The sequence below is a fragment of the Pan paniscus genome, chromosome 3 (genome assembly GCF_029289425.2).
Source record: "Pan paniscus chromosome 3, NHGRI_mPanPan1-v2.0_pri, whole genome shotgun sequence".
Taxonomy (NCBI): Eukaryota; Metazoa; Chordata; class Mammalia; order Primates; family Hominidae; genus Pan; species Pan paniscus.
The window spans coordinates 17,953,516-17,981,351 of NC_073252.2; the positions used below are offsets into that span (position 1 = coordinate 17,953,516).

At 44.1% G+C, this 27,836-nt stretch overlaps 1 protein-coding gene across 3 annotated transcripts in view; it reads right to left on the reverse strand.

The window, feature by feature from the left end:
• FAM184B (family with sequence similarity 184 member B) overlaps positions 1 to 27,836 on the reverse strand; it is a 155,212-nt gene that overhangs the window by 63,606 nt on the left and 63,770 nt on the right. For all 3 annotated transcript variants that reach the window (XR_004670993.3, XM_003826813.6, XM_034958365.3), the window contains exons 2-6: positions 18,153 to 18,905; positions 16,920 to 17,055; positions 15,027 to 15,166; positions 14,275 to 14,481; positions 2,525 to 2,635 (exon numbers count right to left, since the gene is read on the reverse strand). Coding sequence is in view for 2 of the 3 variants with exons in the window: in XM_003826813.6 (XP_003826861.3) it covers positions 2,525 to 2,635; positions 14,275 to 14,481; positions 15,027 to 15,166; positions 16,920 to 17,055; positions 18,153 to 18,905 (1,347 nt within the window). In the remaining variant the exon portion in view is untranslated. The remainder of the gene's footprint in view (positions 1 to 2,524; positions 2,636 to 14,274; positions 14,482 to 15,026; positions 15,167 to 16,919; positions 17,056 to 18,152; positions 18,906 to 27,836) is intronic.

Genomic DNA, 27,836 nt, shown 5'->3' on the forward strand with positions numbered 1-27,836 from the left:
GGAGAGAAGGGAGGGGACAGAAAGGCTTAAGGCGTAGGACCCACAGGACTTGACAAGGATTGGGTGTGATGATAGGGCAGGATTGTGACTAGGGGTGAGGATGGGAGAGCTGGGAGAAGAGACTATGATCAAGGATGACACTTTCATTTCTAGCTTTGGTAAGGTGGGGACAGATTGTAGCATCATTTAGGGGGTAGGAGGAGTCAAGGATGGAGAGCAAGACTGAGGCCCTTTGTCAATGGTCAACCTCTTGGTCATGACTTGCAACTGAATGTAAACATTCAGGTTCTGAGTGACCCTTAGTCATCAAAGAGGCAACATACCATACTAGAGGCAGTATTAGCTTAGCGGTTAAGGGTGGGGTCGTTAGAGCCACATTACCTGGGTTTGAATCCCAGACCTGCTACTTGTTAGCTATGCAACGTTGGGAAAGTGATTTACCTTCTCTGTGCCTCAGTTGTCTCATTTGTACATAGAGATGATAATAGCACCTACATGGTAAAGTGGTTATGAGGATTAAAATAGTAAATGTAAACTTCTTAGATAGTATCTTGACTAGAGCAAGTGCTCCACAAAACTAGCCATTATTGTTTTTAAAAAAAGAGCTCTGGGCTGGGCACGGTGGCTCACGCCTGTAATCCCAGCACTTCGGGAGGCAGAGGCGGGTGGATCACCCGAGCTCAGGAGTTCGCGACCAGCCTGGGCAACACGGTGAAACCCCGTCTTTACTAAAATACAAAAAATTAGCCTGGTGTGGTGGCATGCGCCTGTAATTCCAGCTAGTTGGGAGGCTGAGGCAGGAGAATTGCTTGAACCCAGGAGGTGGAGGTTGCAGTGAGCTGAGATCACGCCAATGCACTCCAGCCTGGGCGATAGAGTGAGATTCCATCTCAAAAAAAAAAAAGAAAGAAAGAAAGGAAAAAAAAAGAGCTCTAAGGCACATTCACAGAAATAGGTCAGGGCCCAGGCTTCCCTGACCTGTGTTATTCAAAAGAATAACTGGGCTTGTAATCCCTGCACTTTGGGAGGCCAAGGCAGGCAGATCATGAGGTCAAGAGACTGAGACCATCCTGGCCAACATGGTGAAACCCCATCTCCACTAAAAATACAAAAATTAGCCAGGCATGGTGGCAGGCACCTGTAATCCCAGCTACTCAGGAGGCTGAGACAGGAGAATCGCTTGAACCCGGGAGGCGGAGGTTGCAGTGAGCTGAGATTGCACCACTGCACTCCAGTCGGGCAACAGAGCGAGACTCCGTCTCAAAAAAAAAAAGAATAACTGGGCTGGTCTCATACATGTACAGGCCACCTTAAGCTCTGCAGTGAGGAGTGGTCTGGGTACAACATGAAGACTGGCAGTGTATCTTCAACAGGGCGAGAGGAAGAGATGGAGGGAGGGAGAAGTGAAGGAGGAAGGAGTGAGGGAAAGGCAGAAGGAAGGGAGGACAGCAGGGAAGAAAGGAGGAAGGACAGAGAAAGGCTTCTTTGCTGTGCAGCCCCACCTTGGTCTGGGCCAGAACAGAAGCCTCTATCCCAGAACTTTTCACCAAGACCCACCTCTAGACCCTGAAATATCAAGTCTAAGGAAAGACATACTCATCATTTTTTAAAATAATAATTTTAGAAATAGAAGGAGTTAGAGAAACATCACACCTGTGTACTTATCACTCAGCTAAAGAAATAACATGTCACAAATACAGCTGCAGCCCCTTACAGTCTCTCCCTTCTAGAGATAACCACTGGTCCAATTTGATTCTATCATCCTCATGCCTTGTTTAGATTGACCTCTTGGATATTCCTAAACAATCGATACTGTTTTGCACGTGGCCTTTGTGTTCTTAAAAATTCCCTAGAGGTTGTGATGTACAGCCAGGGCTGAGGAACTGGTTTCATGGGTTCCTGAAGCAGGTGGGAGACACAGGTCTCATGTGGAAGGTTTGAGGGAGGACAGGGGAAGGAAGGAAACTTGTTGACATTTTTTTGGTTTAAGCAGGCTCAGAAATGGCTCTTAGGATTCTGTTTCTAGCATTTTCCACTAGTTCTTTGATACTTTTAGGGGCCCACGAAAATGTGTTAATTTCTTTTAAAATCAGAAAAAAGTATAGTCTGGATGATATTGATCTTTCTACCAATGCAGTCATAAAATATAAATTTTTATATTTTTTAATAAAGGAAGGGCCTAGAAAGGCAAAATTGCTAAGAGCCCACAAAGGGGCAAATGTAACCCTGGGGAAGGAAAGGCAGGGGAACTGCAGGCTACCCACTTGTGCCTTCATGAAGCCACAGAACCAACACCAGCGGCCTCCTGTGTCCTTCTCTTATTTGAGACATTAAAAGCCTCGTTGTTTAAGCATCTCTAATCTGGCTCTCTGTTACTTGCAGCTAAATGCATACCCCCTGAGACAGCCTGCCTGTCTGGCTGAGTGTCCTTTTCTGTCTTCCAAAATTCTTGGCTTCTCAGTTAGGCAGAAGCTCCCAGGGACCAGAAACAGCACCCCAAGGCTTGCATTTGGTCAGGGCTCACCTCGAGCAGAGAATTCTGGAGCTTCACATTGAGGGCTGCTTTCTCTTCTTCCAGCTGCTTTATCTCCTTTTCTGATTTCTTCCTCACTTCCTCCAACTGTGCTTCTACTTCCTAAATGATGATTGGAAGAGTTAACCATACAAGGCACGAAAACAGGACACTTAATGTTTTCACACCCTGCCTTATTCCCAGAGATCAAAGAAGCTTATGAGTGTCATACAATACTGCAAATAAACATAAATTAGACATACACGAGAAGGTCAAAAGAAAACACGTGTTAACGTCACACCACAAAGCCTGATATATATAGGGGTGGGGTGGGGCAAATTGTTGTCTTTAAGTTTTCTAGTGTCAAATAAAAAAATGCTCATTACTAACAAAATTCTCAGTGTCACATTCATTACTAACAAACTTGTCAGTGTCACATAAGTAAAAAAGCCAACTACATTTTCGGATGCAGGGAAATAGGAAAAGCAGTACAAAATTTCTTCTCAACAGCATCCATACATGAGTCAAAATGGTGTGGTTGGCCGGGTATGGTGGCTCACGCCTGTAATCCCAGCACTTTAGGAGGCCGAGGCAAGTGGATTGCTTGAGCCCGGGGGTTCGAGACCAGCCCGGGCAACATAGTGAGATGGTGTCTCTATTTTAAAAACAAATACATAAATAAAATAAAATAAATGATGGGATTCCCAGGGCCTATTGCTCCATGGTCCCTCACCACAGCCCATGAGCCTCAGTGCAAAGCAGATCCAGGTGAAGGAACATTCTGGGGACCACATGAGTGGTGCAGTTACGTTCCAGCTGTGTCATCTCGAGCACATTTCCTACATTTCCTAACCTCTCAGTGACTCACTGTGCTACTCACTTGCTCCCTGCCACTCCAGGTACATAGTAAAGGATTGGTAGATGACAAGCACTAATATAATTCTCATAGAGGGGCCAGGCGCGGTGGCTGATGCCTGTAATCCCAGCACTTTGGGAGGCCGAGGTGGGTGGATCACGAGGTCAGCAGATCGAGACCATCCTGGCTAACACAGTGAAACCCCGTCTCCACTAAAAATACAAAAAACTAGCCAGGTGTGGTGGTGGGTGCCTGTAGTCCCAGCTACTCGGGAGGCTGAGGCAGGAGAATGGTGTGGACCCAGGAGGGGGAGCTTGTAGTGAGCCGAGATGGTGCCACTGCACTCCAGCCTGGGTGACAGAGCAAGACTCCATCTCAAAAAAAAAAAAAAAAATTGTCATAGAGACCTAGGCTTTCTGTTCTAGCTTAATTTCTATGGAAATTGTGCAAGTATCTAGAGGAGTGAATGAGATAGTCTATTCCTCTTAGCTGAACTTTAGGTAGACATTGTGTCACTCATTCATTCAACAAATATTTCTTGAGATCTACTATGTGCCAGGCACTGTCCTCAGAGCTGGGGAGATAAAAGGGAGAATTTCTACACACCAGGAGCTGACATTTGAGTGAAAAAGACAGGCAGCAATCAAAGTCCATGAGCTAACAAGACGGCAAACACTAGGTTGGATGGAGAAATAATAAAGCTGGGAGGGGGCTCTGCAGTGTTGGGGAAGGGCTGAAATGTTAGACAACTTAGCCAGAGAAGTGCTCCAGAAAGTGACTTTAGAGTAAAATCCTGTAATAAGTGAGGGAGTTCACCAAGGAGATATCTGGGTGTGAGGTTTCCAGGGCCTGCAAAGGCCCTGGAATGTTCTAAGGACAGAGAGGAGGTGCCATGGCTAGACTAGATGAGGTTTGAGGAGTACCATCTGAGGCCTCAAGCATCAAGGTAAGACTAACCAGTGAGGAGTGACGTGGTTGCAATTATATTTGGATAAGCTGGCTACTGTTTTTCTGGTTTTTTTTTTTTTTTTTTTTTTCTGAGACTGGGTCTCGCTCTGTCACCCAGACTGGATGGAGTACAATAGCACAATCACGGCTCACTGCAGCCTTGACCACCCGGGCTCAAGCAATCCTCCTACCTCAGCCTCTGAAGTAGCTGAGACTACAGGTGCATGCCACCATGCCCAGCTAATTAAAAACATTTTTTTTTTAGAGATGGGGTCTTGCTATGTTGTCCAGACTGGTCTCGAACTCCTAAACTCCAGCAATCCTCCCACTTCCACCTCTCAAAGTGCTAGGATTACATGCATGAGCCACCATGCCCAGCTTCACTACTGGCTTCCTTCTTGAGTACAGACTGATGTGGGTGGAGGCGTTGGGTGAGAGCAGTGGCAGGCAGGCCTGGGAGGAGGCTGTGGTGGTAACTGAGGTAAGAGTGATGGTGGCTGGGCCTGTGGCGGCAGTGCAGCTGGGAGGAGGGGTAGAACTTGGGATATATGTGGAATGTTGAGTGACAGGACTCACTGAAAGGAGAGGTCAAGATGACACCAGGAGAGAATGGTGCCACCATGAACTGAGGTGGGGAAGACAGGAGTGGATTTAGGGACCATCTGAGGAGCTTGTCTGCATGTGTCAAGCTTGATACATCTGTTAGATGTCTAATTAGATAGATAGAGGGTCTGGAATTCAGGGGAGGGTTCTGGGTTGGAGTATGCATTTGAGAACCATCAACATACAGAATGTATAGAGGCATGCATTTGAATGAGAAAAGCTAGGGAGAGAACATGAAGGAAAATATAAGACATGAAAGAACCAAGCCCTCGGACACTCCAAAATTTCCTGTGAATTAGAGGTTACAATATCCAGCAGGTATTTGTAGAGCAGCTCTCCTAGGCTGTCAGTTGATTATAGACCTGTAGATCTAATGGACATGATAACAGTAGCTGACATTTGCTGAGTACATGCCATTCGCTGGCACTTTACACAGATCATCTCTCTGGTCTTTGTGAAAGCAGTATGACTTAGGTACTACCACTAAGCCTTATTGTAAAGATAAAGAAATGAAACTTAAAGAGGTTAAACGCCTTGCCCAGGGTTAAGATTTGAACTCAGGAAAGCCTGATTGGTTGACTGTGCTTCTTCCCCGCCTTCTTAAGGAAAATTTAGTCCCTAGTACAGAAAAATGCTTGACTGTGTGAGTACAGAGGTTGTCATGTATCAGACAACAGCATCACTAGGCTGAGCAGAGAAGACTTGTAGGAAAACCCATGTTTAAGCTAGACTGGAAGGATCATTAAGAACTGGACGGGACCAGGCAGGTAAATGTGGGAGCAGGGAGAAAGTGCTCTTCATCAAGGTAAAGAACATGGAATGAAAGATGAACTAAAAGGCTGGAACCATCGAGTGTGCTCACGCCTATAATCCCAACACTTTGGGAGAATGAGGCAGGAGAATTGTTTGAAGCCAGGAGTTTGAGACTAGCCTTGGCAACACAGCGAGACGCTATCTCTACGAAATTTTTAAAAAATTAGCTGGGCTTGTTGGCATGTACCTGTAGTCTTAGCTACTCAGGGGGCCGAGGCAGGAGGATCACTTTAGCCCAGGAGTTCGAGGCTGCAGTGAGCCATGATCGCATCACTGTATTCCAGCCTGCATGTCAAAGCAAGACCTTGTCTCTAAATGAATGAATGAATGAATGAATAAATAAATAAATAAATAAATAAATAAATAAATAGTAAAAGGCTGGAGGGCAGAGTTGGACAGGGGAGAGGTGTGGGATGAGGTAGAAGAGAGCAATCAGGAGTGTGCCTCTGTAGGGTCTTAAGAACCATGTTAAGGAATTGGAACTATTTAATACATTATAACGATGATAGGGAGTGATTGGAGAGTTTGAAACCAAGGTTGAATTTCCAGAAGGTTCCACTGCAATGAAGATTAGATTACATGAAGTGGGGAGACTGGAGGCAGGGAAATCATCGCACAGTCCATCATGAAATGGAGGTTGACTGGATCAGCATGGTACCACTGAGGAGAGAGGGAAGTGGAGGAATTCCACAGTCATTGAAGAAGCAGAATTAATACATTTGATGGATGAATGAATGTGAGGGGTGAGAAAGGGATCATGTTTGACTCCTGAGTTTCCAAGTTGAACATCTGAAAAGATACTGCTGCTGATCACCTGCATGATACCTTTATACTTCCTGTGGGGCCAAGCCCAGCCTAGGCCAGTGACTCTGGGGAGGCCCTTAGCATGTTTCCTGGGGTCAGTCACTTAAAAGAGAAGAAAAAAAAAACCTGGATATTTAGCATGTGTATAGTCTCTGTTCAGTAAATCTATGATCCCCTTTTGCAGGGCTTGTTGTTTCTGAGAGCTCATTTTCTAAACACAGTATGTAAATTCTCCTTTGGTTTCAAACAAGTTCAGGTAACTTAAGCAATCAGCAGCAGCAAGGCCATCCCTTCAACAAAAATTCATTATCTTTACTTCATTAATTAGCTTCTCATCCATAGAAGCTTTTATTGAACAGAAGTTTTGTTTAACATGCTTTAATAAAGAAGACACTCACTAACATTGCCAAGATGTGTTCACTGTAACAGCACAGTGACAATCACCTGTGATAATAATTTTTAGCATAAAGGAATGGCTATTTCTAATTTTATGTAGCTTAACTTCGCAGTCTACAAGTGATTAATCATAGCTTCAGCTGTAACCTTGACAAATGAACCTAATGTGAAAAAAAAATCCCCCTCAGATGGAAATAATCAATTTCAGCAGTAATTTTTGGCATTACTAAGCTTCATGTTGGGTGCAAAATAATGTGGTTTGCTTTCAGAAAACAAACAGTTCTGGGTCACTGGAGAACACAGATTTGAAAGAAGCATGCCCAGTCCAGCTCAGCCCAAAGTGACCTTGAAGATTTCAACAGGAAAATTCCCTTAACTCAGGTAAAGAGAAAAAACAAAAACAAAAACAAAAAAACAATAACGAAGACAAGGATATTGAGAAAAAAGGAGACTAATGCTCTCAGATATTTAAACTGCTTCATCCCAAACCTGGAAGACTGTTTCATGGGCCATTAATTTATAGAATTCATGGAGCATTTTCATAAACTCTATTCTCACTGAACTTTCAGATACCCAGGAAAACAGGTTTTATGGCACCCATTTTACACAGAGGAAATCCCACTGCTGATAAGACGTAGATACAGGACTCACACTCATTTTCTGTTTCTTTGTCCAGATTGTCTACAATTACAGGTAATTAAGGAAAAGAGATGTAAAAGTGCCACTGTAAGGGAACAACAACTGAGCAATCACAGAAAATTACCATGTAGAGATTTCAGTTGGCGTATTAAGAGAAAACTTGTTAACTTTTTTCAAAAAGAAAAGTTAATTATTTGGTATATATTTAAAGTTCATGATGCGGCTGAAAGAGTCAACCAGTACAAGGCCTTAAATAATCACTCAGAACCAGTCATTAGCAATAATACCAACACTGATACTAATCAATACATGGGAGACCCCATGAAGTGTCCCAACTCAGTAGTAGGGCTTAACTAGAGCTAGAGAAAATTCTACTCTAGAGAAAATTCTACTCTAGACTCATCCTAACCAAGCTTAAAAATAAATCTGGAAAATTGAAAATGTTATATTATGTATAATTTATCATAATAAAAATGTCTCACACAATGAAGCTGGTTCACAAGTAATTTAACTGCCTGTCAAAACAAAATTCAGCAAAGAGGACAATAAAAACTAGATGTTCAACAACTTAACATTCTCAATGTCCAGCATTCAATAAAAAATTACTAAATAGGCAAAGAAGCAGAAAAATGTGTCTCATAAAGAGCAGAACCACCAGTCAATAAAAAAGACCCAAAAGTGACAGAGATGACAATGTTAAAGGAACAATTATAAATATATTCAATAATTTAAAGGAAAACATGAAAATAATGAGGAGGGAGAAGGAAACTGTAAAGAAGAACAGAATGGAATTTCTAAGGCTAAAAATTATAATATCTAAAGTGAAAAATGTACTGAATGGGTTTTTAAAAAGATTAGATGGTACAGAAAGAAAGATGAGTAAACTTGAAGATACAGCAAGAGAAATTATCCAAACTGAAACAGAGAGACAAGGAATCTGAAAACGAAGAGAACCTCAATGACTTGTGGGACAATATTAGAAGAGAAGCAAGAGCAGGAAAAGAAATGGAAGAAATAATGGCCATAAAATTTCCAAATTTCATGAAAACTGTAAACTCATAGATTCAATGAGCCTATAACAAAAACACAAAGAAAATCACATCATGGCATATCATAATCAAATTGTTGAAAACTAGTGATAAAGAGAAAATCTTGAAAGCAGCCGATAAGAAGAAATATACTATGCACAAGGAAAAGAAGATAAACGTGGCTGTTAACTTTTCATTAGAAGAAAATGCAAACCAAAAGATACTGAGAATGACATCTTTAAAGTGTTGAAAGAAAAAATAACTGTCAACCTAGAATTCTATATCCAGTAAAAATATCCAACAAAAATGAAGGCAAAATAGAGAAAGAAAATATGTTGTGAGTAGGAGTTGACACACGCTACAAGAAATGTTACAGGAAGTTCTTTAGGCTAAAGAAAAATAATACTATACAGGCACTTGAAGCCACCAAAGGAATGAAGACTGCAGAAATGTCAAACAAATGGGAAAATGACGCTTTTTTCTCATTAACTTTTTTTTCTCTAAAATATGGTTGTCCGTTTAAGCAAATATAAAAGCAATGTACTGTGGGATTTACAGCATGTGTAAAATAAAATACAATATATAACAACTATTGTACAAAGAACACAAAGGGTGAAATGAAAATGTATTATCATGAGGTTTGTATGTGTGAAGTAATGTATTTCAAGACAGACCAATAAATTTAAAGGTGCATATTCCAAATCCTAGAGTAACCACTAGCTCTCCACTTTGCCAAAAGAGAGCATACCTAATAAGTCAAAGGTGGAGCTAGAAAATGGAATACCCCCAAAATATTCAATGTATCCAAATTAAACGGGAAAAGGGGGTGGGGAACAGATGTGACAAGTAGGAAAAACAAGATGGTACACTTAATGATAATTACATTAAATGTGAATGGTCTGAATGTCCCCTAAAAGGCAGAGATTGTCAATCTGTATAAAAAGGATCCAAGTATACCACAAAAGCACTTTTAATAGAAAGACACAGGTTAAAGTAAAAGGACAGATTAAAATAGACCAAGATACACTAACCGTAAACATGCTGGAATATACATATATTATCAGACAAAGCAGACTTCAGGACAAATAATATTTCATAAATAATAAGAGTCAATTCATCAAGAAGACACAAGAATCCTAAATGTATATGCACAAATAAAAAGGTTTCAATTTACATGAAACAAAAACTGAGAACCAAAAAGAGAAATAGACAAATCTACAATTTTAATCTGAGATTTCAATCTTCCTCTCTCAGTGATCAACAGAACAAGCAGAGAAAAATCAGTAAGGACATAATAGACTTGAACAATACTATCAACAAACTTGACCTAATTAGCTTTTATAGAACACTCCACCCAACAGCAGCAGATTCAGATTCTTTTCAAGTACACATGAACCATTCATCTAGACAGACCACGTCTGGGCCAAAAACAAGCTTAAAAAATTTCAAAGGAATGAAATGACTGAATCTATTATCTAACCACAGGGGAACCAAATTAGAAATCAATAATAAAATGATATCTAGAAATGTCCCAAATAGTTGGACATTGAACAATATACTTCTAAATAACCAGGGGTATTTTGGGAATTGATAGAAATATGAAAAAAAAAATCTGAGATTTTGGTGGTAGTAGCAAATAAAGATTTGAGAAAATATCATTAATATTTGTTATTTAAAATTTGAAAACAGAGGCCATAATGGTTCGAGGTGACATATTTAAGATTTGACAGTGAGACTGCTCTCCCCAGGCACAGTGCTTATTACACACTGACTTGACTCTGGTTGTTTGACTAGATCTTGTCCTCCCTACCAGACTGTTTGTTCCCTGAAGACATGGCCGATTCCTGTATTCCTGCATTGCTCGAAACATAAATATGCATTCAGTCAATGGTAAATAAACAGTAGATGGATAATGGCAGAGCGAGGACCCGAATGTTATGATCTACGGCCCAGGGCAATGTATATTCTTTTATACACATAGACTGGTAGAGAGCAAGAATTACTGGCTATGGAGTCAGACAAGCCTGATTCATATCCAACTTTAGTTGTGTTCTACTCAAGTTACTTAATTTCCCAAGTTCCTTGTCTATGAAGTGGAAAAACAACAACAGAGCTGAGGTCAGGATCTGAATGCTGAGTGGAGAGTTGTCATTCATTTTGGCTGCCAAAGATCTAGCCTCCCTTCCATTTGGATGTTTCAGAACCCTCCATCTGATGGATCAGAGCCCTCTTCTTATTATAGACCTGGAAAACACCAGACTGCCTGCAGCTTGAGCATGGGCACATGACTAAAGCTCCCCAGTCGGGCGCACCTATCCTGGATTGCAAATCACAGGCCATGATGTGGACAGTGGGAGGCACACAGAACTTGGCACCTGCAGTATCCAGGGGCAGCAGGGCCAGCTGTTCTAGAGCTGTACTGACCAACCGAACTTTCTGTGATGATGGAATGTTCCACAGTGTGACGTAGCTAATGTGCAGAAATCACATTTCTGTGTGATTTCTCAGACACTGTGCTCAGACCTGTGCTGGCCAGTAGGGTAGCCACTGGCCACATATGACTAGGGAGCACTTGAAATGTGGCTAGTGCCACTGAGGAACTGAAATTTAAATTTTATTTGATTGTAATTAATTCAAATTTAAGTAACCACACATGTCTAGTGGCTTCCATATTAGATAGCTCAGTCAGTTCTCCAGGCAATGCCCAGGGCCCAGTGTGGGTGGTGTTGGCTGTGTAAGCTGCAGGTCCAGGTTCAGAGGTGGCAGCATAGGTGTTCTAATTTGTTTTGCAATAGATTTGGGACATTATTCCTGGCTGGGTAGTTGCCAAGCCCAGTTCCTTGGTCTTCCATTACGCTTGTTAAATTCCTTTTCTGTCTAAACTCCCAGTTTGGTTTGTGATTCTTGTCACCAAGAATCCTAAGAGATACAAATGATAATTGCAGAAGTGATTAGCACAGCTCAGGAGGTGCTGAATACATCATCTGCACCCCTTCCCTAGGAGTCAGTGTATGCAAATGCTAATTATAGGATGTGTACTGTGCTGTCCGTCAAGATTCGGTGACAGTATCATCTAATCTGGGGTCAAGGAAGGCATCAAGGCCTACAGGTCAGCTCCAGCCCACCTCCTATAGTGTTTTCTTTAGGGTAGGGTAGCACTCAGGATACACAGTATACCTGCAGACAAGGGCTCAAAGAAATAGTGCACTCCTAACTCTACAGGGGAAAATGATATCTATTTTTAGTCCATAAACCCTAGATTGGAGGCCTCTTTAAGGTTTCACCTTTCCCAATCTGCATGGCCTAATTTAAATTCTCAGTTCTTGGAAACGAACAAAATGTAAAACCAAAAAAACAAGTAAGAGCAATTTATTGTGACATGATTCATATCCCAGGTGGACTCATGCCCCCTATTAAGGCTGAAGTGAGATTTACACATTCAGGGTCAGGTGTGGCTGACAGGTTACCAGGGCAACCTGTAGTTCTGCGAGAGCATGCTGCGGTCCCTCCTGCTGCTTGTGGCCGGGGATGGAAAGAGTGTCCATCTGTTTGTCTGAGGATTAGATTTGTGCAACCAGTTGCAGCTCATGTGGAGAAAAAATGCTTTCAATACAGCTGCCTACCCAGTGTGAAGGTGGGGAAGCCACGGGCTCTGGAGTCAGGATATCAGATTTGAATTGCAGCTCCACCGCTTAGCTGTGTGTGTTGATATATAACATCTTTGAGCGTCAGCTTCCTCAACTCTAAATGGGGATATGAACATTTTGTAATATTGTTGGAAAGATTAAATGTGTTCTAAAGTATGAGGTACTTTATAAAGTATAGTGGTCATGAAATAATATTATCACACATTATGTTACCCAATGCACATGGAAATTAACAATGAGAGCTGGGCATGGTGGCGCATGCCTATAATCCCAGCATTTTGGGAGGCTAAGGTGGGAGGATCCCTTGAGTCCAGGAGTTCGAGACCAGCTGGGCAACATGGTGAGATCCCCATCTCTACAGAAAAATTTAAAAATTAGCCAGGCATGGTAGCATGCACCTGCAGCCCCAGTTACTCAGGAGACTGAGGTGGAAGGATCCCTTGAGCCCAGGAGGTTGAGGCTGCAGTGAGCCATGATCACACCAATGCACTCCAGCCTGGGCAAGAGAGAGAGACCCTGTCTCAAAAAAAAACCAAAAAAAGAAATTAACAATACCTACCATATCTTGAACTTTCATTACATGTTTGCACTAAGGGTTTATATATACTATAATACCATATTTAATTTACATAATAAGCCCTTGAAGTATTTAGCCCTATTTTAGAAATCAGGCTTTAGGCCAGGCATGGTGGCTCACGCCTGTAATCCCAGCACTTTGGGAGGCCAAGGAGGGTGGATCACGAGGTCAAGAGATCTAGACAAACCTGGCCAACATGGTGAAACCCCGTCTCTACTAAAAATACAAAAATTAGCTGGGTGTGGTGGCACATGCCTGTGGTCCCAGCTACTTGGGAGGCTGAGGCAGGAGAATTGCTTGAACCAGGCAGGTGGAGGTTGCAGTGAGCCGAGATTGCGTCACTGCACTCCAGCCTGGTGACAGACCAAGACTCCGTTTCAAAAAAAAAAAAAAAGCAAAAAGCAAAAAAAGAAATCAGGCTGCCGAGAGGTTATATGACCTGTCTACAGTCACACAGCTTGTATCAGGGTTAAGACTTAGATCCAAGACTAGTCTTGATCTTTCACCAGTTCATTTAACACATAATCTTGAGTATTTACTACTCGTAACCCCCACACAACAGTGCATGCCCCAGTGATACAGGATTATCTTTCAGGGGACACTCAAAGCTGGTACTGCAGAATCTTGGGCTATAAAGAGGCCTCCTTGTAATTAAACAAAGCATTCCACCTACGTTCACAATGATATTGCTTCATACTTCCTTCTTTTCTGAAATCTTCACATATGTTACTTACTTATTCCAGCAAACACAAGAGACGAGGCTTCGCATGCCTTGCCAGCAGAAAGCCATCCTGTTTGGAGGGAGAGTGGAACAGCACACAGAGACAGAAATTTCCCTCACTTTGGCATGCTGCTGATTAATCACCTGTATCGACCTGCTGCCCACGTGTCCTAGGCACTAGGATACGCCTTGTGTCTTCACGTGGTTCCTCATTAAATCCCTGCAGCTACTCTACAAGGTGCTATTATTATCATCCTCCATTTTACAAATTAGGATCCTGAGGCAGGTGGAATTTCCCTCTGTGGGGGCCCAGGTTAAATCACTTGAAGTGTGGTGATAGAGTGGGGAATTGGATCCAGGAACTCCTCCAGGCATGATTTTTTGGTTGATGGTATTTCTCTGTGTATTTTTGCAGAGTAAGTAGAGTTGAATTTCCCTAAGTTCACCACTCGTGACACAATTCCACCCCATGTCAATGACTCCAGGCCTATAGGGGTGTCCCCCATCTCCTCCAAAAGACCCTGAACTCCCTTTGGAGAAGGCATAGAGAGCTGTGCTATCTATCATAACTGTATGTTTCATCTGTGTGTATTCAGAGAATAAGCTTACATTTGTACAGAGCAGGAGCTCAGTAAATGTTTGAGGAAGAAAAGAAGGAACAAAAAAGGAAAGAAAGGAGGTGGGAGAAAGAAAAAAGAACCAGAACAGTCTCTATGGAAGTAGGTCTCACCTTCTGCAGTTTCTTTCTTTCAGCCTCCACGGACGAGCGAACGGATTTGATTTCCACGGTGTGCTTCTTTACCAAGTCTTCTAGTCGCTTCACTAGCTGGTCTTTGAGATGTTTCTTCTCCTCTTCTGTCTGATGTTTGATTTTACGAAGGTCTTCTTCATATTGTTGCTTCATATATTCTGTCTCAGCACTTGCCTCTTTCTTGGTCTATAAAAAGAAAAAGGACCTTGTAAAACCACTGGGGAGGGGTGAGGAGCAAGGAATCACCATTTCCCTTTCATACAACTTTTACAACGTTTATACACTGTTTTTACAGCATGTAGCACAAGGTGCAATCAATTTTACAAGACCATATATTTGATGTTAGTAAAAGTCTCCACCACTGGAAAAGGGCTTTTTGCAATGGTGTATCTATTATCATGAGATCAGATACTTCAGCCCATACTATGGTAGATTTTAAATAATGCTTTGCTTGTTTTGACTGGGAACATGCAATGAGATCCTAAGCCAGTTTCCAGTTTCCCAGAAGCCGATGATACAGCGTTGGGAGGATTCTGCTACATTCTCAGTCTCCTGGTTTCCAGTAGCATGGAGTAGGCAGTAAGTTGGCTGGAATTCTACTCCAGGAACTACAGGGTCTGCTGATTCCAAGTGGATCCACTATGCTTGGGGACTGGCCTCTACCTGATGCTTATAATAGATAGCAAAGCTCTCTGTGCCTTCTCCATCCCCAGGGCTGGGTCAGACACTACCTGCATATCTGTGCCTCCTTTCATGCAAGGGCACTCCTTGAGACAACTTTGATCCTGCTGAGGATGAAGATTGCCGGCTTCCAAGTCATTCTCTCCCCCCAGGACTTCGTTCTCTGAAACTAGCTCAGTCTTCATGGCATCTGCAAGCATACATTTCAGCATTATTTGGAATGCTCTTGGCCATGGCCTCTTATTCAAGGCTTTCTGCTGTCAGGCCCCCATTCCGCTTTACAACCACTTTGTCCAACATCCCCTGTGTAATTCCTGCCCTGTGGTCTGCTGACCCCGAAGCACGGTCAAGGTAGCAATTCTCATCTCTTCTCAAGAAGCCTCGTGAGCTTAAATAACTGCCCTGCTCTACCTTCCTAAATAACCTCCAAATCTTTTTGACTGCAGTTTCTATAGGTTAAAAAAATTGAGCATGTTTCAAATATGTTCTTTTAATAGGAATTTAAAGGATGAAACAAAAACCAATATTTAATATAAGCAGAATGACTAAGTTTTCCTCCCATATTCTCTGAAGTACTCATGTCCCACTTTTGAGACCTCTGCTCGAAACCCACAACACCTTTCTGGTTCCTGCAGAACCAGCACCTCCCCTTCTCTGCACCTTTCTGCTCCATGGTGGCGTCTTTCCCATGCACGTTATTCGTCTGCTGCCTGGGCCTTGTCTAGATACCAAAGCATGCTGTGGGCTGTAAGGTACAGGCCCATGAGCTCCCTGAAGGCAGCTCCCAGGTTTTGTGCCTTTGTTATATCTCCCAGTGTCAAGAGCTTTCTGTTGAGGGGCCTAGGGGAAGGCACTTAGAATCATGTATTTTTGGATACAAGCAAGAGCTCTGTCACCAACCAGTTGGCTGACCTTGAGCCAGCCACTTATCTTTTCTTGGTCTCATTTCTTCACCTGTAACATGAAAGATTGGCAATACTTTTTGGGCTGGGCATGGTGGCTAACGCCTATAATCCCAGCACTTTGGGAGGCCGAGGTGGGGGGATCACTTGAGCCCCAAATTTCAAGACAATACTTTGTATTTAATTTTTTTTTTGAGAGGGAGTTTTGTTGCTATTGCCCAGGCTGGAGTGCAATGGCCCAGTCTTGGCTCACTGCAACCTCTGCCTCCAGGGCTCAAGTGAGTCCCCTGCCTCAGCCTCCCAAGTAGCTGGGATTACAGGCACCCCTCACTGTGCTTGGCTAATTTTCTTGTATTTTTAGCAGAGACAGGTTTATACCATGTTTGCCAGGTTGGTCTCGAACTCCTGATCTCAGTTTATCCACCTGCCTTGGCCTCCCAAAGTGCTGGGATTATAAGCATGAGCCACCATGCCTGGCTTGTATTTAATTTTTTAATTTTTATTTTTTCATAGAGATGGAGTCTCACTATGTTGCCCAGGCTGGTCTCAAAGTCCTGGGCTGAAGTAGCCCTCCCTCCTCAGCCTCCTAAAGTGTTGGGATTACAGGCATGAGCCACCATCAATCTGCCGAACCAGACTGACAATACTTATCACACAAAATTATTGGAAAGACTCAATAGCATAATTGTGTTAAATGATGTTAAAAGCATAAAGCATTGTGTAAGTGGTGGGGGGTGAAGCGAGTCAGTGCTAAGAATTTCAGGCACTGTGGTGAGCCTGGTGGGGAAATATCTGGGGGCAAGGGGTCCTTTCACATCACACCTTTTAGATGTCCAACCTGAGCCAGCTCCAGGTGAGGCAGCTGTAGGTGTCAGCTCACCTGTACCCTGCAGGGATTGGTCTCACCCACCAGGCAGGTCAGATCAAGCAGCCCTGCCCCTCCTCTCTGCTCCCTTAGCAGTCTTAAGGCTGCCAGTAGCACCAGACCAACCTGGCAGCTAACCTTGGGTCTTTTGAGGAAATCATTCCAGGGCATCTCACCTGTCTGCTGTGTCCCACGACACTCCTGCAGCATCATTCTGTCTTTGGCAACAGCCAGCTTCTCTCCAAGTTTTTTTGCAGTGCCTTTCAACTCTGAATTCTCCTGTCGAGCCTCCTTAAGCTGCACATCCAGGTCCTAAACAGATAGGAAGGGTCCCATTTCTCTGGTTATAGCTCTGTATAGAGACATCCTGTGTACACAGAATAGCCATCAGAGCTGAAAGGTGGGTATATGCACAGCAGAAGCCCTGAGTCAGTGGAATTCAGTGGCCCAGGGCTCATCAAATCCCTCCTCATCCTCTGGCCTTCCTTTAGTGAGGATTAAATGAGATAAAGTGGTTAAAAAAAATGCTCAGGGAGTGTTAGAAATACTAACTGCTGCTACTTGTAGAGATGGGGCTCTGTGCTTTTGTGGGGCTCACATAACTGAATCATCCATGATCCTGCTCTCTATAAACACAAAGTCCTGGGGATTTTAGGTTGCTATGAAACTAACAGGGGCTTTAGAATCAGGCTGACCTGAGTTCAAACACTTATTAGCCATGTGCCAATGTAGGCTAGTCCTTACGCCTCTCAATTTCGGTCTTAGCTTCTCATCTGTAGACTGTAGGTTTCCAAGTTCTCCAATGTTAGGGACCAAGTCTAACTCACCACGTGTCCCTTGCCCATAGCCCTGGGCCTGGCAGATAGTCAGTGTTCAATAAATATCTGTGGGTGGGGCGCAGTGGCTCGAGTCTGTAATCCCAGCACTTTGGGAGGCTGAAGCAGGCGGATCACCTGAGGTCAGGAGTTGGAGACCAGCCTGGCCATGTTGGCCAGGCGAGATCCCGTCTGTACTAAAAATACAAAAATTAGCTGGGTATGGTGGTGGGCACCTGTATTCCCAGCTACTAGGGAGACTGAGGCAGAAGAATTGCTTGAACCTGGGAGGTAGAGATTGCAGTGAGCTGAGATCGTACCACTGCACTCCTGCCTGGGTGACAGAGTGAGGCTCTGTCTCAAAAATAAAGAAACAAAACTATATATATATACACATACATATAGTGTGTGTGTGTGTGTGTGTGTGTGTGTGTGTGTGTATGTGGAATGAATGTAGGTGAATTCAATGGAGATAATAGGGCTCACCTCCGTAGAAGGCAAGTGCTTAGCACAGTGCCTGATCTATAGCAGGTTCACAATAAGCAGCCCTGCTGATTTATCCCTTTGGGGTTGTAAGAAGAGATGCTGCTTTACCTGAATCCTCTCCTTCAGCTTCTGGGCGTACTTCTTCAGGTCACTTATCTTGCGGCCTCTGTGCTCCAGGTCTCCTTCCAGCTTCCGGACCTGAGCCTGCAGGGCTGACTCCTGGACCTGGAAGTTCTTGCGGAGGTCCGACTCCTTCTCCTGCCACTGCCACAGGGCCTGGCTCACCGACTGCTGCATGGCCTGCCGGATGGCCTCGTTTTCCCTCTCGTAGGTGGCCTGCAGCTCCTCGGCCTTGCGGGCGTAGTCCTTGCTCAGCTGCTGGTTCTCCACTCGCAGCCGCTGCACCTCTAGCAGGACCTCCTGCATCTCCGGGCCCTGGCCTGGCTCCGACTTGGTTTCAGGGCTCTCCTGGGGCAGCCGGCCCTGCGGGGTAGCCTCGTGGCTCGTCAGGTGCTGGAGCCTCCTCTCGTAGTCAGCCTTGAGCTCCAGCATTTCCCTGGAGAGCGTGAGGACTCGCTCGGCGTGCTCCGCCTCCACCCTCAGCTCTCTCTCCTTCGTCTCCAGCCTGCACGAGGCCGACTCAGCCAGCGCCTCCTGCGTCAGCCTCTTCTGCAGCTCCAGGGCGCTCTCCAGGGCCTGGATGCGCTGTAGAAGGGCTTCCTCTTCTGCGCAGCCCTGTTCCTGCAGGAGCCTGGCCTTGGTCTCTGCCACCGCATTCTGGAGCTCCTCCTGGTGCGCTTCCCGCAGCGCCTCCATGCTGGCCTCAGCCTCATCCTGGCGGGTGTTCAGGGCATAAATCACCTGCAGGAAAATCAACAGAGCCCAGTTAGGGTGAGGGGGCTGGGGTGTGGGAGGGCTGAGGGGACAGAGCAATATTCTCCTGCATGGCGGTTGATCTGCACAAGTGGCACCTGAGAAGAGGATTTGCGTGCAGGGGATTTATTAGAAACTGTTCCCAGGAGAAGCCAGTGAGAGAGCTGGAAAGTGCGACAGGGAAGGACTTGGATTGGGAGCAGAGGGGTGACATTGCACAAAGGCCCCAGAGAGGGCAGCTTTGGCCGAATTCCGAAGGGGACCTCTGTAGTACGGTGGGAATCCACGGAAGAGTTTTAAAGCAGAGATGTGATGTCATCTCATTTGTTCAGAAGGAACACTTTGGAATGCAAACCCCGGAACAAAACATTTAGAAAACTGGACGGAGGCCAGGTGCGGTGGCTCACGGCTGTAATCCCAGCACTTTGAGAGGCAGAGGCAGGCGGATCACCTGAGGTCAGGAGTTCGAGACCAGCCTAGCCAACATGGCGATCTGGTCTCTATTGAAAGTACAAAAATTAGCTAAGTGTGGTGGCACGCCCCTGTAATCCCAGCTACTTGGGAGGCTGAGGCAGGAGAATCACTTGAACCCAGGAGGCGGAGGTTGCAGCGAGCTGAGATCACACCATTGCACTCCAGCCTGGGCAAAAAAGAGTGAAACTCCATCACAAAAACAAACAAACAAACAAACAAAAACTGGACAGAGCAATATATAAAAAGGACAGTATAACTTGAAAATCAGCTAATGTAATACCCCACATCAACAGAGTAAAGGACAAAAACTACAGGATTGTCTCAATAGACACAGAAAAAAATATTTGACAAAATTAAACATCTTTGCATGATAAAAAACACTCAACAAGCAAGGCACAGAAGGGACTCTTCTCAGCCTCATAAGGCACATCTAGGAAAAGTCCCCAGTTAACACCATACTCAGTGATGTAAGACTAAATGCTTCCCTCATAGGATCAGGAACAAGACAAAGATGTCTGTTCTCCCACTTTTAACACAAAAGAAAAAAAAAAATGCTTTCTTTGCTGTGTGAAGAACTGAATGAAGGAAGACAGGAGCACAGTGAGAAGCCCGGGAATGAAGAATGACTCCTAGGATGTTGGCCTGAGCCACAGGTCGGTGTTTCCTGAAATGGGAAAAACTGTAGGTAGAACAGGTAAGCAGAAGAAAATCGGGAAGTCTAATTTGGACATAGTAAGTTTGATGTGCCTCCGGACATACTAGTGGAGATGGCACCAAGGCATAAACAGAGATAAATGTCCAGCGCTCAGAGGAGGCAGCCTGAGCTACAGAGGAGGGGGGTGAAGTCAGGAGAGTTTTGTTGCTGTTTGCTTGATGAGAGATTCCAGAACATATTTGTAGGATGATGGGAATGACCCCCATGGAGAATCCAGAAGTTGAAGCCAGGCACAGTGGCTCATGCCTGTAATCCCAGCACTTTGGGAGGCTGAGGTAGGAGGATTACTTGAGCATAAGATTTTGAGACCAGCCTGGGCAGTGTAGGGAGACTCTGTCTCTACCAAAAAAAAAAAAAAAAAAAAAAGCCAGATGTGGTGGCTCACACCTGTAATCCCAGCACTTTGGAGGCTGAGGCGGGCAGATCACATGGTCAGGAGTTCGAGACCAGGCTGGCCAATATGGTGAAACCCTGCCTCTACTAAAATTACAAAAATTAGCCGGGCATGGGGTGGGCGCCTGTACTTCCAGCTACTGGGGAGGCCGAGGGAGGAGAATCGCTTGAACCTGGGAGGTGAAGGTTGTGGCGAGCAGAGATTGCGCCACTGCACTCCAGCTTGGCCGATACAGGAAGACTCAGTCTCAAAAAAAATAAAACAAAAACAAAAACAAAAAATGAAAAAGCTGGGCATGGTGGCACATGCCTGTGGTCTCAGTTACTTGGGAGGCTGAGGTGGGAGGATCACTTGGGCCAGGGGGATTGAGGCTACAGTGAGCCGTGATCCTGCCACTGCACTCCAGCCTGGGTGACAGAGTGAGACCCTGTTTCAAAAACAAAACAAACAGAAGTTGAAGCCCCAGGAATAACAATAGATAATAAAGGGCCAAAATCCCTGAGAAGGGTACCACAGAGATTGGTTTCAAGAGCCGTGAGAACACGTCCTCATGGGGATAGGATGGAAGGAGGAGGTGGAGACAGGTGTGTGGCACTTGGGACAGGAGAATGAGGGAGCTCTCACCTTGTAGACATGAGAAGGTGGCTTCTACATTCTCAGTGGAATGAGACAAGGTCACTAACAGTGAGCTGAGTTGGAGGACAGGAAGAAAGCATAAAGGTGTGAGGTGTGAGAAGTTGTGAACTCATTTTTAGGAAGGGGGAAGCCAGTGGTCTACTTTACAGTGTGTGGCATCAGAGGCTGTGTTGAGTTACAGTTCTCTCTGCTTTGCTATGAGATTTTCCTCAGTCAGGTTCATCAGAATGAGTTCAGAGAAGAACAGGAAGGATGGATGGGTTATCTGGAGTTGGAGTTTTATTTGGTGGGTGTGACAGAAAGAGAAGACAAGGTATTTTCAAGGGCCAGCAAGCTGGAAAGATGGAGCAGAAGTAGTTTTTTGGTGATGACAAGGCCAAGTGGCAAAGGGAGCATGTGACTGAGGCCAAGTAGAGGAAAAGATCACTGGAGATAAGGGGGTCAAAGACTGAGAAATCCAGGGCAGAGGGAACCCCACATGAGACGTCCTCACTGAGAACAATGCAAGAGAAGCTGGGCTGGTGTAGACGCCGTGGAGTCAGATGCCAAACACGACACTAGCTGCCTGGGGCATTTAAAATCAGAAAAGTTTTCCTGAAGACTCCCCATCACACCCTTTCACACGGACTTTTAGCCTTTGTGGGTTGCTGGTTTTTCCTTATCCATGAGGCTGTCTATTGAACTAGACTCTAACTTCATTGCCAAGTTCCTATTACTGATTCACCCATGGTTTTCAAACTGCACTCCTTGTAGTCTTGAGTTCTCTGATAGAGGTCAGGGCAACATCAGGGATCCTGGGGGAGGCTGAGCAAGTGGGGAGCCCCCTATCAACCAGGGAAGAGCTTTCACACTCAGCCTTCCCTAGCATAGAGTTTAGAAAACAAAAAAAAAGCTTTGTATGGCTTTAAAAAAGAGTCAAAACCTAGAGGCTTAGATAATTATGAAATAGAAAATAGGCCAATCGGGAATAGTGTATGAGAGGAAGTTTTGGGTATCACTGTGTGCCTGTGTGTCTGTGCATGTGTGCGTTCATTACAAAATCATCATCGACGGCCAGATGGCACCACTAGAGGTGACATGTGTAATAGATTTAATAACGGTTTACCTGGAGGCTGCAGATGTTGAAGAAAGAGTGAACGTATAACCACGACACAGCCTAAGATCTTACTTTTCATTGTCTCTGTCTGATATAGCCATCAGTTTTTTGTCTGTCTTCCTCGCCAGAATGTAAACTCCAGGAGAGAGAAGCTTGGTCTTCCTTGTTCATTACTCTCCATCCCCAGTGCCTGGCTCAAGTGGACACTCTAAAAATTATTATGCGAATGAGTGAATAAAGGAGTCAGAACTCCATCTTAAAGAATGTAACTCAAGGTGCGATATGAATGTGACATCTTGTGAAGCCCTGGGAGAATAAGCACTACCTTGAGGACCATGAATCCAACACTCTGTCATGGACAGGAGAAGGAAGTCCCCTTGTCCTTCCAGGAAGATCCTGCAATGAAATGAAGTGCTGTGTCCAAAACTCCTCCCTCTCATCACTTGGTGCACAGGATTTGGCCACTTCTGTTAATTTCCGTGACCTTCTAATGACTTCCATCCAAGAATATATCTGGAAGCTGAAATTGGTTTCCCACTGGCTATAATTTATGTTAATAACAGATACCATTTTAATCAAATTTACTATGTGCCTAGCACAGGGATAGGTGCTATATACACATTCACAATCTCAGAGGATCCTCATGGCAACCCTGCAATTTGGTATTTTTCTGAGCAATTGGGGTTCAGAGAAGTTCAGTAGCTTTTGCGAAGTCTCATATAAGAAGGTTTGAGTAATGCTGAAGCACACGTTCTACGCATGGTGCCACACTGCATCTCACCGTCTCACTCAGTCATTTATTCATTCGCGGATTCACTGCACATCTCGGATGTGGCAGGCTCTGTGCTGGGCACTGGGGTTACATGCTGGCCAATAAGACAACTGAATTTGCAACCTCAGAAATATTTTGATCCAGTAGGAGAGTCAGACAAGAAAATGGAAAGTTTCAATGCACTGCGATGAGTACTACGAGAGGATTCGTCACCAGTTACTTTGGAAACACAGAGGAAGCGGTCTGGGAGGAAAGAAGACTTCCCAGAAAAAGTGGGCCTTGCCTCCTCATCCTTGGGGTGGCCAATCCCCTTTTCCATGTCAAGCTGCACATGGACAAGAACAATATCACTTCTTTGGGCTGCTCAACAGCACTTGGTATACAGTTGAGTATACAGTAGGTTCATAGTAAGTATCTGCTATGGGGCTGCTGTAGGTCATCAAGGATTCACGCTTTCCTTCCACAGCAAAGAGCTGCTGCGGAACAGCCATTGAGCAGAGGCCCAATTTCCTAGCTCCTTTCATTTAGGTGAGGTCCTATGACTGGTGATTGCCAATGGAATTTGGGTAGATGGGGTGATGTGTGTCATCCTGGGGCCAATGTGGGGACATTAAGAAGGGCTTATGTCCTTTCCACAGTTTCTTTTTTCATCTGCAAACTTAATGCAGAGGAGTCAGAGGCCTTAGAGGAAGGCAGAGTTCAAGATGGAAGGCATCCGAGCCCTGAAGGACCAGGGAGAAGGCCACCTACTCCCTCAGGAACACTGTCTGTCATTGATCTTTACGTCAATAACTACCGTGTTGAGCCTCTGACATCTTGGCATTTATCTGTAACAGCATCTATTAGTACCTGTTTGGGGTCCCTGAGACAACTCCAGGTTTAACCATTCATTAGAGGATTCGGTATATAGCCATGCTCGGGGCTATGATTTATGACAGTGAAAGGTACAAAGCAAAATCAGCTAAAAGGAAACGTGCATGGGATGAAATCTGGAGGAAATTTAGGGGCAAGCTTCCAAGGTGCCCACCCAAAATTAACACAAAATCAGATTCAGAGTGAGGGTAGCAGAGAGGGTACCACATGGTAGGCTCACAATGTCTAAGGGCACTTTGGCATGCTCACATGGAGCCACAGTGTCTGGCAACCAAAGTCCCCAAATCCAACAAAATGTGGTATCCCTTGGGGCACCAAGGATCTGCCTGAACTGTTCTGTCAGGCTGAAATCTGGTAAATGGTTCCTCCCCTCCCCTTCCCCTCACCTCCCTGCACAGAAGGTTACTCATATATCCTTTCAGGGATAGTGTGTGCATAAACAAGAATGTTATGTTACATACTCCATATCACATATTTTCACTGTCTTTTATACACATACACATTCATCTGCACCTTGATTTTTTTAAACTTCATAATAGATTTTGGAGACCATGCTATTTCTGTACATAAAGAAATTAATGTTGGGGCCAGGCTCAGTGGCTAACACCTGTAATCCCAGCAATTTGGGATGCCAAAGTGGGCAGATTGTTTGAGGTCAGGAGTTCGAGACCAGCCTGGCCAACATGGTGAAACCCCGTCTCCATTAAAAATTAAAAAATTAGCTGTGTGTGGTGGTGTGCACCTGTAATCCCAGCTACTTGGGAGGCTGAGGCAGGAGAATCACTTGGACGTGGGAGGTGGAGGTTGCAGTGAGCCGCGACTGCGCCACTGTCACTCTAGCTTGGGTGATAGAGTGACACTCTATCTCAAAAAACAAAAACAAACAAAAAAAAGAAATTAATGTGGTCAAAAGACACAAAATTTCAATTAAAGGAATAAATTCAAGAGATCTTTCATATAGCACAGTGACTGCAGTTAATAACAATATACTGTATATTTGAAAATTGCTAAGAGAGCAGATTTTAAGTGTTCTCACCACAAAAAATGATAAGCATGTGGGGTAATGCATATGTTAAATAGCCTGATTTAGCTACTCCATCACATTTGCATACATCAAAACATCATGCTGGAAACCATAAATGTATACAATTTTTACTTGTCAGTTTAAAAAAAAGAGATTTCTCATTTTAATTTTTGGCTGCTTCATGTGCCATTGTGTAAGCTATAATTTATTTCTCTGCCTCCTTCTGAGAGCCGTTAAGTCATTTCTGTGGGAGATTATCGACATGTTTCTCATTTCACTGTTATTAAGTAAAATTTTCTTTACTCTTTTTTCCATTTCTGCCAGTAAGCCTGAAGTCTGCTTTTTGCTTATAAATGCAACTAATAAAATTCCAATGCCTGGCCTTAAAAAACTCATCTTCATAATTAATACAGGAGCCTCAGAAAGAGATGCAAGAGGAAGGAGGACAACATACCTGCCATCTTGTGTCATAAAACTAGCTCAAAGAATGTTGAGAATGCTTGCAAGCATCCAGTGTGTCCTCCTGTGCAATGTGGAGATGTGTGCAAGTGTTCACCACTGACCATGCAAGGGCACTCCTGGGACTGCTCCCCGGGACATGTGCTTACTCTTACCACATCCTCTCTTTTCTCCACCCTCTCCACTCCCTTCCCCTCATTCTATACTTGTTCTCTGAGCTTGACCCTTTTTCCTCTCCCAGGTTTTTTTGTTTGTTTGTTTTTTGAGAGACAGGGTCTCTCTCTATGTCCCAGGCTGGAGTGCAGTGGTGTTATTATGGCTCACTGCAGCCTTGACCTCCTGGGCTCAAGTGATCCTCCCACCTCAGCCTCCTGAGTACCTGGGATTACAGGTGCATACCACCATGCCTGGATGATTATTTCATTTTACTTTTTAGAGACAGGGTCTCATTATGTTGCCCAGGTTGGTCTCGAACTCCTGGGCTCAAGTGATCTGCTCGCCTCAGCCTCCAAGAGTGCTGGGATTATAGGTGTGTGTCACTGTGCCCAGCCCTCTCCTAGTTTAACAGTCTCTTTTCATCTTAACATTTGTCCTTTTACACTGTCCCTCATGGTCAATCATTTCAATTACATTCTTGTTGACATCTCCAATCCCCTGCTCAGCTCATCTTTAGCCTTGCATTCTTGGCATTCTCAATACCAGAGCTTACCCTTTATTTTATTTTATTTTATTTTATTTTATTTTATTCTATTCTATTGTCTCCCTCTGTCTTCCAGGCTGAAGTGCAGTGGTGTGATCTTGGCTCACTGCAACCTCTGCCTCCTGAGTCCAAGCGAGTCTCCTGCCTCAGTCTGAGTAGCTGGGACTAAAGGCACATGCCACCATACCTGGCTAGTTTTTTGTATTTTTAGTAAAGATGGGGTTTCACTATGTTGGCCAGGCTGGTCTAGATCTTCTGACCTCAGGTGATACACCTGCCTCAGCCTCCCAAAGTGCTAGGATTATCAGTGAGAAACACCGCACCCTGCCCAGAACGTATCTTTTAAAATGTGCTCAAGTTATTTCACCTCTCTGAAGCTCAGTTTTCTTGCCTGTAAAATAGAGAGAATCCAGGCCCAGTTTTTGTGAGGATCAAATAGGATAATATATCTTAGGTGTCTGGCACGTAGTAAATACTTATTGAACGTTTCTTCCTTCCCTCCTCTCTCACCCAATCTCCTCCAAAGGAAAGGTCCCATGTTTTAGAGACACAATCTCCTCCAGCTTGTTCTGAATATCTGAAATCATTGAGCAGATTTTGAGCAGCCCGCTCTTCTCCTGGGCTTCATGCCTCACAGGTTGCTTGGCAACTCTTCTGCCGTCAGCTTGCTTACTTTCACTCACCACCTTCTAGACTGGAACATCAGACTGCTCCAGGCCTCATTTATAAACCCACCTCCTACGGGGGAGGCTGACTTCAGAATCCATCAAGGCACATAAATAATTCAGCAGCCAAGAGAAATTCTGAGCAAGTCAAAACAACTTCCTAAGAGTTTTAGAAATCCACTGCTGATGGGTTGACGTCAGAGGAGATTTCAGCAGAGGCCTGCTAGGGTTGTAGAGATTGAATGTTGTAGGTTTAACAAGGCTCTAATTAACGGCTTTTAAGCATCAGATCCTGATGAAAGTTTTCATCAAGTTTGGCAGCAGGAATCAGAATTGAAATGAAAAAGAAAAAAAACGGACATAATATCTGTTGAGGGCCCAGAGTATGACATTCACTGGGCCAGATAATTTACATGTGTCTTTTCAATTAATCTATTTAGGTTGGTGCAAAAGTAATCGTGGTAATCGCAAAAAGTAATGGGGAAAGCCGTGATTACTTTTAAACCAACCTAATAACAATTCTACAAAGTGAATGTTTTTATGCTTAGCCTTATTTTACAGATGGGGCTAACTTCATATGTAGGGGTAATATATTAGAACTCCACCTTTTTCTAGATGTGTGAACTTCAGTACGTTGCTGAACCTGAGTCTCAGTTACCTTATCCAAGACATGCGGAGAGTTTTGTTTGGAGATCAAATGACATTATGAACCAAAAACCCTTCACAGCACTCTTAAGCACTTAACCCTTCCTAGGCACTTAAAAGATTCATTAGTTATGATTTTTACTATTATCGGTATTACTGCCAGAAGTCATTGAGCTAAAAAGTGAGAGTGCTGGGATTCAAATCCAAATCCTTCTGGGTCCAAAGTTAAAAGAGTAGACTCATACCTTGTTTAGAAAAAAAAAAGCTGGTAATGTGCTTTTACTCAGTGTTTTTGCAGCATTTCCTATATGCCTGGCATGATACTAGGCATGGGAAAAACAGAACAAATAAGACCATTCTGTTGAGGGGCTTATAGGCTAGTAGAGTGTGGCAGACTACATTATTTGTCCATATAATAATCTTCGCCCTTTCTTTCCCCTTCCTTGCCATGGTCTGTGGATGGCAT